The 11,926-nt window shown below is 42.6% G+C and overlaps 1 protein-coding gene across 1 annotated transcript; it reads right to left on the minus strand.

Moving 5' to 3' along the window:
- Nucleotides 1–3,763: 3,763 nt before the first annotated feature.
- On the minus strand, nt 3,764–11,666 carry LOC100216627 (uncharacterized). The gene is made up of 18 exons (NM_001360065.1): nt 11,479–11,666; nt 10,492–10,817; nt 10,246–10,406; nt 9,034–10,165; nt 8,762–8,953; nt 7,498–8,148; nt 7,225–7,398; nt 7,067–7,134; nt 6,745–6,967; nt 6,568–6,667; nt 6,355–6,470; nt 6,204–6,261; nt 5,557–5,708; nt 5,248–5,443; nt 4,816–4,986; nt 4,539–4,733; nt 4,350–4,440; nt 3,764–4,160 (listed from the first exon to the last, which is right to left on the minus strand). The coding sequence occupies exons 1-18, from the start codon at nt 11,624–11,626 to the stop codon at nt 4,148–4,150; spliced, it is 4,167 nt and encodes a 1,388-aa protein (NP_001346994.1). The 5' UTR covers nt 11,627–11,666; the 3' UTR covers nt 3,764–4,147.
- Nucleotides 11,667–11,926: the final 260 nt, after the last annotated feature.

The raw sequence follows: 11,926 nt of genomic DNA on the forward strand, positions 1-11,926 counted from the left end.
AAAGCGCAGATGTCTCCGCGACTATTTAAAATTTCTTCAAAGGCCTCCGCCTCATGATTGATCCATTCCAGGGGACCTTCGGGGTTACCTCTTATAAAGTTTTCTTCTTGCGAAAATGCGCCAACGCTGGCGAAGCTAGTTTTTATTTTCTTGACACACTCTATAGATTTGTCGAAGCATTTCTTCTTGGCTGACCGAAGCTCTTTAACAGTTTCTTCTAAATGATTTGCCCATTGGTCGCTGAGTTCTCGCCTTGTTTCTTCAAGTATGCATTCCTCTTTAGCTCTGGCTAATTGTTTACGAAGGTTTTCAATTTCACGCTTCTGAGCTTCGGCCTGACCTTTGAAAATAGCTTCGTCTTCTTTTATTTTATTTATTAAAGAATGCAATATTTTGTCTTTTTCGAGACCTTCGTTCCTCAGTTCAATTACTTCGGAACGAAGGTTGCTCAGGGCTATAGTACATCCTTCGTCCTCAGCATCTTTCTGTGCTCTGAGGGCATTGCTGAGTATCAGGCCCTGCAGACAGGAATATGTCTGTGTCAATAGTTTTAAACAAACGAAAAATCTTGAACTCAACAAAAATATAAGAATTCCATTTGTCGCACCTTTAAACTGTTGTAAGCTAGGCTGTCAGCCAGATCGTTCTTTGACAGCACCGAAAGTCCGTCTTCTAAAGTTGGGAATCCGAAGCTTCTGCTCATCTCCCGACAGACAGAAATTTCCTTGCTGTCGGGGAGGCAATACAAGAAATCTTCTTCTCCACTGCCATTAAATATCAACGCCCCCTTTGGATATTTTAACTTTTGGGCATAGTGTTGGGCCTCTTGTTCTTCTTTTTCTGATAATTTTTTCCCTGAAGCATGACGAAAAATATAATCACGAATTTTGGGGGATGCTTCGGGGGTAACAACACCAGTTCCTTCAGCAAAAGTTGGCTTTGTTATTTTTTCTGCCTCACTTTCCAAGGTTTTTGCCTTTGCGGGCTCTGAGGGCCCAGCTTCGGCTTCAATTTCTTGCTCTGGAGCTGCAGAACCAGAAATTTCAGCTGTTGTTTCAAAAGTAACAGCAGCCTTCTTCGGAGGTGTGCTCGAAGATATGATCGTTTCCAGTACATCTAGCACATTAGCCATTCTCTTTCTCTTCGGAGTTGCAGCTGGCACTTTTTCATTTTTTGATGTCCCAATAATTGCTGAAGGACTCAAAACTTCTGATGTTTTGGAGTCCTCGGTTGCTTCCTTTACCTCTTCCATTTTTTCTGTGAATGGCGCTTCGGCCTTCTCTTTCGTTTCTGGTAACAAAATTTTTGATTGCTCCAATTTTGTCTTCGTTGGTACTTCGGCTGTTTCTGCGACTTCTGGCAGCAAAGTTGGCTCGGCTGGTTTTTCAGCTTCGGTGGCCGAAGAAGTCTCTCCGGTAAACTCAGGCACCGAAGCTGGTTCAATATAACGCGACCGATGCGTAAGAACCTTTATCTTCTTCCTTTTTGGTTCTGACTCGCTAGGAGCAGCTGCAGTTTCTTCTTTTGCAGAGGTTGTATTTTTTCTCTTCTGCCTTCGAATGGGGTAGCAATAGTCAGGGTAGACAAACCCGATGGCATCAAATACCCGATTCAGCCTTTTCTTTTTTCGGCCTCCGAAGGCTGCTGACATTGCAGTATCTTCGGCCTTCGAGTAGGTCCCAAGCAGCTCATCACTTAAATTGTCAATGCTTTTCAACCACTCATCATCTGGCTCAATAAATTTATCTCCAAATTTAAAAGTGTACTTAAACCTGATAAGTCCACCTTCGTCGGCCTCTTTAATGGTTTCTTGTGGCATTTCCCATTTCTCCGCAAGCGGCCACACCCTGAAGGCAATATGCTCTTGTACTAAGTCCCTTGTTCCTATAAAAGAGCAGACAACGCCGAAGGCTCTTTGGCACTCTTCGGCGGCTTCATTCATTTCAACCTTCGGCCTCCGAAGGCCGAAGCTTTGCCAAATAGGACGCATGATTATACCTTTGATGTCTTCTCGTGCTTTCAGATCATTTTTTACATAAAACCACTCTGTCATCCAGCCGCTGGGCCATTTTTTCCGAAAAGTTGGCACGGGGCAGCTTGACCCAGACCGAGAAACAAATTTGTAGCAGCCAAAGTTATTGTGATACTGTTCCTTACCCCAAGGTATTGTCTCGTATGATAATTCGTGAATATTGCAGAAGCTTCTTGCATCAGGCTTCAGACCCTGGCTTCGCACGGCCCACACGAAGATATTCAGCCTTATGATTGCCTCGGGGGTAAGTTGGTGAAGATAGACTTCAAAGATCTTCAGCACTTCCACGACGAAGCTGCTCAAGGGCAATCGCATCCCAGCCTTCAAAAAGCTTCGGAATACCACGACTTCATTTTCTTCGGGGTCTGGGCAAGTCTTCTCCCCTTTGTCGGCCCTCACAACAGACAGATCCCGGAAATACCTTCCTCTCATATTAACAAGATGATTCTCTTTGATAGTTGATTTACCATAAACTGAATGGCTTGGTCGCCAGGGGCGATCTTCGGAGTCTTCGCCACCGCTGTCCACATCATAACTTTCACTGTCACCAGTATCTTCAGACAGCCCTTCCAGAATTTCCCTGGTGATCTTTTCTGTGTTGGTCTTCGACATTGCCATAAGAAACCCTAAGTTCTTCTCTTCATCAAGACTCAGCTTCATCTCAGCAGCAGCCTTCTTAGCAGCTTCAGACATCTTCGGAAACACTAAAAAACTGTTTTCAAAGCCGAAGCTTCAAAGCTAAAAGCTTAGCAGATCACAGTGCACAAGAGCTAAAAAATGAGTGAGCAGGAGTGGTTGGCCAGAAAGCGTGCAAAATAAGTTTGCGGTATGGCCGTATTTATACGCTTGATGCGTTGAAAGTTGAAAGACTCCACTTGTCATTAAATGTTGCTATTCTAGCAAAGGGAAGGTGTTTTTTCGGACCTTCGGCATAAAGCCTTCGTTCATATCGCAATCTGAATTTATTATTTCAAACAAATTAATATTGCGAGGGGCTACTGTTGGGGACCTTCGGCGTCCGAAGGTCCTCAAAAACAGAATTTAACAGTATTTCTGTAGTACAATATGTGAACAGGTACCCTCAGACTAAAATCGGCATTGCAGCAGACCGGAATAATACGAAGCTTGATACAGAGCCGAAGGTGTTGAGCAGGAAAGCTTCGGCGTAACAGCAGAGAGTGGAACCGACTTAAAGATGAAAAGGCTATTCAGACCTCAATAGATTACTATAGAGTTATTGTCAGATGTAAAGGGCATGAATGTAATTTTGTAAGGGCTGTGTCCCGTGTCTATAAATAGGTGAACAGTATCCCCGTACTGTTCACACTGACTTGGCATTCGCTTTTTGCGTCACGCTTGTACAATCATTTCCTTCCGATTGAAGGTACACCTGTTGTTCAATAATATTTTTGTTTATACTCAATAATAATAAATGATTGTTCATGTTTTCCTTTACATTCTTCATATTTCATCCTTCGTCATTATTTGATTAATTTATGAAGGTATGTCCTTCATAACCTTCGTCCGCAAGTCATTATGTCCTAAGGGAAATAGTGCTTCGGAGGACGAAGGGCATTAACGATTAACATTTTCTATGTTGTCTTGTTCTTAAACTCTTAGCACTTGAGAACAAGTCCCCAACAGCTACTAGTGTGTGGACTCAGACACCAGGAGGAGATGGGATTCTGTGGTCACATTGAAAGGCTGGAAATCAGCTGAGCCTGCTGGATTCATAAGAACAACACGTTCAAAAATATCATAGCGTCATCAGGCCTCAAAAAGATCAGGCCAGATATTATACATACGCTCCCCAAGGGAGCAATGTCTGTAGTAGACAATCCATATGAAAGCCGACCTACTGCAACAACCAAACACAAGAGCTCCTCGTATGGAGCAGTTAAACATACTGCCCCTAGACAGATTCACGAGAGATCATTATTGGCCTGTCCGGGAATCAGCGAGCTAAAACTAGACCGACACGCATCACGCAAAAAGGATAGAGCCAGCCAACTCTCCGATCCAGACGTCCAGGCACCGCTTTGCTGTGGTCCAGTACTCCGGGACCTCGAGGCGAGATCGGCACGGAATGGCTTGAGCTGCCGCTTTGCTGCACCATCAGCTTCCTTGTCTGCACAGTTCGTCGGAATATGTTTTGTTTTACCAAGTGATTGATGGGGTACGAACCGAACATGACTAGAAGAATAGAATGGTATGCCGTGTGAACAAAGCAACAGCCTGCGGTCCTTTAATCGTCGAGGGCGGAAATGAAGTGGGCACCAGCGAGCAGAGAGATGAGTAAGTAAGTACACGTACGTACCTTCTGGTTGAACGCGTGGCGCGTCTCACTGGAGCTGCTGAGTCCTCTACAACGGGGTCTCTGGTTTTCCTTGCCCTTGACCGCGACACGCCTGCGTAATAATAATAATAATACATGAAAGATGAGTTCATTAAGAAACTTGATGTGTTCGTGCAGAGTGTGGATATCAAAGCTGGAGTCATGAGTCACCTTTGCCAACAGGTTGTGTGGATTGAATCTCTTCGCTGCCACCTTCTGTTCCTGTAAGTGGGACTGATGTCTGAGAATTCTCCGTACTAGTATCCGCACTGTGCTCTGGCGTGTTCCCCTTATATTCGGTGCTGCGGTCCACCGAAGGATCTACAACAGGATCTCTGGTTTTCTTTGCCCTTAACCGTGACATGCCTGCATGATGCATGAAAGATGAGTTCCTTAAGAAAAAGGTTCTCGTGTTTTGTGGATACCAAAGCTAGATTCTTTGATTCACCTTTGCTAACAGGTTGTGCGGATTGAATCTCTTCACCGCCACCTTCTGATTCTGTAAGTGGGGCTGTTGTCTGAGAATTCTCAGCACTAGTATTGACACTGCATTCTGGCGTGTTCTCCATATGTTCCGTGCTGCTATCCACAGAAGGATCAACTACCTCGCTAGTTTCATCTGCCAATAACACAAATGGACAGATCAGGCCATAGGTGCAAGAGAAACAGTGATATTACCATCTAGTGCACCGACCATGAACAGCTATTGGGCTATGTATGCCTTAACCATAGAAGAATATTTTCAGGACATTGTTCATAATTATCACATAGTGGCACATGGAATATTCAAGTAGTAGAAATTAGTTGACGTTTGCAGTTATAAAGCATACAGGATCAGGAGGATCAGGATTCAGGAAGAAACTAAAACTCTTCTACTTACCTTCAGCAGAATTCCCACTGTTCTCACTAACTTCCTTAGTAACCAGAAATTCATCAAGCGAATCAATTCTCTGTCTGTGTGCCTCAGCATTTTTTGTTGTTTCCTCCTGCTCTTTCTTTTCCTGATGAACCTTGCTAAGTTTCTCCTCAAATTCCTCAATGCAAATTTTTAGCTCAGGTTTCGCAAACTTCTTGCACTGATTGGTGGAATCGCCATAGATAAGTGAAGAAAAAGGATTGTTCATAAATTTAGTGATGATTTATTAAACCAAACTGAAGCCTACACAAACATCAAGCCTATGCTACCAACCTTTGATATTACGCTTCTGAAGTGGTTCATCACAGAATCTTCAGATAATGCATGTTCAAACATCTTAAAATTATCAATGAGTTTTTTCAGGCCCTTTTCAGTGAAGGTTAGCTGAGAAAGGCAATAAGAAATATACTCCCACTGTCTGACATCTGAAACACATGCAAAGAAAAGGCCAGACGTCTGAGAAATGTTACGATGCATGTCTTACAGCACAATTGTCTCGAGAAAACAAACAATTAAATGACTGAAACAAAGAAATAAGTGTTAACTTTCAATATAGCTAAAATGTAGACATCAATCGCAGGCACAAGAGTGTTGAAAAAGAACTAATTGATCACATCTTATTTCTGATATGTGCAATGTTCTCTCCTTTTGATTTTATAATAGAATGCAGTAATGTTTCTCTCCTATGCTGTTGCAAATTTCTTACTCTTACCACCTTTTTTGTTCACAATAAATTCACTACCACAACACTGAGGGAGGCTCTTTCCCAAAGTACCTTATTAACAGTAAGTACAAGCACCCATCTAGGAATCAAACCAACTTTATGCAAAACATGACTTCCTTTGTATGCATGCTGGTCAAATGTGACGTAGCAAACAGATGGGGTACTATTTATCCTATTAAAGACATAAGCATAGTACCATTTACTCCAGCAAACCTATTGCACAGCTTATCCACAAGAGCTTCCATTTGTTTGTCCTGGGATCACAATCGCAATAGTATATAGTTACTAACAAGTAATGTGGGGTATGGTAACAGCATGCAATTGAGTGAAGCATTAATACATTATACCTTCTTAATTGAGTTGATTAAGAACTGCATAATATTGCAAAATGTTTCTTCTTTGAGGTGTTGATTGCATAGTCTACCCAAGATATCCGGAAGAAGATTATAAATTGGGTTGCTTCCTTCAGAGGCCACCAATAAATAAGAAACAAATTTGTTAGAAGTGAAACTCTAGTATTCAAGTTAGTCAATCAATGTTTTTGACACATGTTTCCATACCTTTCTTTGACAACTCGTGAAAGAAGAGTTTCGCCAGGCTTGATATCCTCTCATCTTTATCTTCTATTCTTACAGCCATTTCATTTATATACCCTTTAACCTACAAAAGGTTTTCAAAGTGACTGAAAAGTAACAGAATGGTGGGAAGGAGAGGAGCAGAGAGAGAGAGAGAGAGACCTTCATCATATCATTCAATATAAGATGAGAAATGACCAGCACAGCATTCTTCCTCACAGACACTGAAGGATCACGTAACCGGGCATATATATACTCTGTCCAAGGATCTAAGAGATTTGGGAAGCGAACTGCTAAATCACCAAGGGCTATAGTGCAATTGGATCGGACAGTTTCAGAAGGCGCACTCTCAGCAACAGTAAACAGGATTTGAAGATTTGCTTCGCTGAAAGATGAGTACTTAATGTGAGGGGTGCTTTCATGAAATGTTCGATCAGTCCACAATTACGAACAACTAGAGTCATATGAAAGAAAAAATACTTACCAGAACTCTGCATCAATGATCATTAGCCTGCAAAGAGCAAGCATTGCAGAAGCTTGAAGGTCTGGGAACTAGATTCAAAAGACAAGAAATTAGTAAATGTCAATAGTAACAAGAGAAAAGGTTTAAATGAAATACAGGAAGTCCGGTAGACTATAAACCTTTTGCAGCAATGCAAGATTCCTGCAGAGTTTTGAGAGAAATGGCCCACAATGTCCTATGAGATTCTTTTCAGAAGAACAGCAAACAATTTCCTTTTCTGCTCTTTCAGCAAGGGACTCGATTGCAATATCTATGGTTGCACTAAGTCCCAGTTCGGCATTTATGCCTTGTGCCTGTTACACAAAGCACAGCCTGAACTTAAATCAAACAACGACAAGTGAAAACTGACAAGTTCAGAAAGCACAGAGATTTAGCAGTCAAGCCAGAATTACCTCCAAACTTTTAGACACGTCAGGTTGGAGATCCTCAGTGGTGGGCTGAGATTTTTCATTCTTCCGTTTCTGTTTCTGAATTTTCCTAACAGAATTCTCAATGTACACCAAATGATTTAGTGCTATATGGCTAATAACAAAAAGAAATCTACCCAGCTTTGAAGGTGATACTGATGACAGAGAGGCACCATTCTGAGCTTCATCTCCATTTGACACATCATTTGTTCCTAAAACGCTGAATACAGAACTGAGAGACTTCTTTGCAGTCTCAGTAGCAAAAAGTTCAGGTGCAGGGTGTAGGGTATAGATGGTGCTTATAGCTTTATCTGCAGCTCCATACCATATTTTCTCAGGAATCGAGAAGCTTGTTACCAAACCTTGCAATGCAGCAAATACTCTACTATTATTACTTATCAGCTTGTCCTTGTCTTCCTCTGATAATCTCTGCAAAGCAAGACATGCAGTTCTAGCAAGCAGAGGTTCTTCCTTAGCCCAGCGTCCAAACCCAATGTCAATAATATCTTGCAAGTGATTACCCAAAATGCTGGGAGACGACTTTGCAGCCATACAAAGAATAGATAGAGCTCCACGGCTTTGCACTGGTCTCACTCCATTTATGTTAAAGCAAAAATAGTCCCACAGTGCTGATACCTGGAAAAAGCAACATGTCATAGAAAATAGAGGCTACATAAGATATCACTGAAGTGAAGTAATAGAATCCAAAAAATGGTTATATTTGGAAGCTAAGCTATAGATGACTACAGCAATCAAAGAAAAAAAAGACAACAAATCAGTAGACACAGAAAATTACGAGTCCTTATGTAATTACAATCCCTATTTATAGAGGCAGGCTCAGTGCCAAACAGTGTTCTTAAGGCGTCGCCTAGGCGTCCAGGCGCCCGGGCAAAACTGGCCGCCTTGCTCGCCATACCCGCCTAGGCGCTAAGGCGATTGTCTGGTCCACTTGCTCACCTAGGCGCCTTAAGAACACTGGTGCCAAAAGCTCCCACGTGAGTGGGATCTAGGAAGGACAAATTAAGGCAAGACAATTCCCATTATAGAGGTAAAAAATGGATCTTGAAGAAGCATCTTAATTTCTCCAATTTGAAAAACTTTTGTTCAGTCAGTTTCAAATATGTTGCCACATTTGTTTTTTTCTTCGCTACTGAATTATAGTTTAATCATGGAACTGCTCAGTTAACTTGACAATAATAGCATTCAAAGTGGTAGCAAAAGCAAATTTGGTAGGGACAGAAGTGTGCACCATGCTGGATGAAATTTCTGCTTTGGAAACTAAGGAACTAATTAAGCTCTCGAGAGCAGCAAGGTCACCAATGCTGCAATCAATGGCAAGGTCTAACAAACTTTTTGCTGTTTCTATTGGACTTTTCCTTGTGTATAAAGTAATGAATGCACTCTCCACTGCCTCATATATTGACTTATCCTGAGAAAACACCTGAAAAATCCAAAGGGCCAAGGAACAATTAACAAATACAAAACAAGCACAAATACCAGACAGAGTTTTTGGGATATTACCAGAGGTAACATTTTCCTGAGTGCTGCTTCTGATCCTTCGATCTGAAACTGTCTGCATCTCATCAGTAAAAGGATGGTGTTCTCAACATCAGTAGCTGAGGATGACGCCAACAACTGAACAAGAATTGGCATTAACGAAGTTATACACTTTGAAAACCGCAGACCAGCTTCAAGTGAAGCAACTAAAGCTCTTATTTGTTCCAAGTTTGTTATATCCACAATCGTAGCATCACGGTCATTTTGATCCTGACTTGATGCTAAACAGCTATCACTGACACTTTCATCTTGCCCCATGATCACTTCACCAGGCGAACTATCATTTGCGGCCTCATCTTTGTCTGAATTTGAAGGCTCCATTCCTTGTAATTTTTCCTTGTACTTTTCTAGAGTTGCCTCAAAGGTTGCAGTCCTTAACTGAGGCCCAAAAGGGTTGTGTTGCAGCATTGTTATAAGAAGCTGTAATGCTGATTTTCTCACAATAGCACTTTTGTCCTCCAGTCGCCCTGAAGCAACGGAAGCCACTTCATTCCACAGGCCAATTGAAATAGAATTTTCTTCACAAAGCTCAGACCACACCTGAAGCACACGACTCCTTGTGTATGCTGACACATCCCTACAGCGCTCAATCAAAATCTCCAGCATAGCCTGCTTACTTCGAAGCCGAGCATTGCTATCACCCTCAACATCCTTGAAAGCCTTTGCAGCCAGCTTTCCCAAAACTCCAACAAGAGCATTTCTGATCTTATATGACTCACCACCAAAGTGAGGTATCAGAACACCAATGTTGGTTGACATAAGTTTTGGCAAGCGGTCTGCAAGTTCTACAAGGAATCTCCCAACATTATCCGCACCAACACTATCTCTCGTGTATTCTTTTGGATCAGCCCGACCTATTTCCCTAATCAGGGAAATTGCAAGGCTTCCATCACCAAACTTTTTCTCCGCAGAAGCAACTGCTTCCGCAAGATGAGGAACAGTGAAATCAAATTTGTGTATTAGATGTGAAACAGATGCACTGATTTGAGAAATCCTCTGATGCTTCGTGGCAATTGCTCCAATTATCCGGCACAGGCCATTTCTTGTATCCTCATCTTTTAACACATTTTGATTTTCACAGAGAACAAAAGTACACCTACATGTTATGAAAGTGATGTCATTGCAAAAGATGACTTACTGGAATACTGTAGTCAGTTTCCACTTTCTAAAACTTACTTCGAAACAAAAGAGAGATATCGTTCATCGGTTCCTCCAGGACCAAAAAGTAGCGAAAGGTTAGCTTCAAGAGAATTAGCGACTAGACTCATGATCCTGCCTCTTTGTGCTTCCCAGTTCCAAGAATATATATGGTTCTTCTTTCGACCATGTGCTGTTGCCTAATTGTCATGAAAAAAATAAAGTCAACTAAAAGAACAAGAGCATAAACAATCTGAATAATTGTATCTTCTGCACAAAAATCACCTTAGCCGCTGTGCAGCTTTCAGCGCCAGCTTCCGCGGTGAGAACAATGGAAATGAGAAAGAAGGAGTAGATCTTGAGGGCATTGCGGTGTGAGGCAATGCGGTCAGTGATTTCGGTAGCATCAGAAGGGGATGACATGGATGCCCGGGAAAGTGAGTCTATGCTGGGTAGAAGGACACTGAGGTTGGAGCGCAAGGTCTCAACAATGTTAAACTTAAGGGCTGGGGGTAGGCAATTGAAATCACGCACGATAGAGTAGATGGCATCAAACACCTCCTGTTCCTCAATGCAGAAGAGCTCCTTATCAGAAAGATCAAATGATGCACCTTCAGTTTGAATAAGAATTAAAGAAATAGTGAGTTCACTTAATAAGATTCTTTCATTTAAGAAAAAAAATCTAATTGTACGTTGCCACAAGTTAGAACAGCCAGAATTGTCAAAAGTAAGGCAGAAATTAAGGGGAAAGGTGTATTCCCATCAAACAACAGCTAATATTACAGAGACGGCGATGAAGAACAAAGATTCATGAATAAATAATATAGCAACGTTACGTAGGGCCATCGAGGCAGAGCTTATAATAGCTTTTGCTAGCTGCCCGCACCCACCTTTTCTGATATCAGATCAAGTTTGTTAACACAGCCGCGGAGATACAAGAAGGTTTTAAGATTGGTGGCAAGCAAGTTGAAAAAGGCTTATGTGGAAGTGACAGCGAGCATTTCTCTGCAAACTCGATTATTTACGCTATGCACCGATTTGCTAGAGAAAAAAAGAAGATAGGGTTAGCAGGTTGCCAGCTACATCGAAATCCGAAGCTCCGACTAGTATTACTGACCAGCAAAACCCTATTCCGGTGCAATTTAAAGCCACTAGTTCGTGTTACCATCAAAAATACGAATCCAAACTAGTAATTCTTGGGTACCGGTACAACCCCGACCAAACAACAAACCGCGCGGAAGCTGGGGGATCTGGGGCAGAAGTGGCACGTACCCTTGACGAACTCCTCGAGGTCGGCAGCGCGGAGCGTGGCGACGGCGACGGGGTTCTGCGGCCGGAGCGAGGGCTCCTCGTCTCTGTCTCCGTCGGTGTCCAGCTCCAGATCCCGCAGGGTCGAGGGGAACACGAACGGCGGGGACATCTCGCCCGGCGAGCGGCGGAGGGGGAGGCGCAGGGCTTCGGGTCTGGGCTGGGGAACGGGAGGCGAAGAGTGGCGAGTGTTTCGAAATCGAGAGCGGGAGACGGTGAGTTTTCGTGAGGGAGTCTCTCTGTATGGCGAGAAGGGCCCACGCCTCATGTGGGGAGGTGGGCACCAGCCTTTGAATCGAACCATTTCGGGCATACACCTTTTTCTAAAGAAAATTTTCTAAAAATCAAGAATTGTATATAATCTATTTTCACGTATCGCGGTGTGTAGAGGATCAAAGGATCTACATAATTT

Source organism: Zea mays, chromosome 7 (assembly GCF_902167145.1).
Source record: "Zea mays cultivar B73 chromosome 7, Zm-B73-REFERENCE-NAM-5.0, whole genome shotgun sequence".
NCBI classification, from domain to species: domain Eukaryota; kingdom Viridiplantae; phylum Streptophyta; class Magnoliopsida; order Poales; family Poaceae; genus Zea; species Zea mays.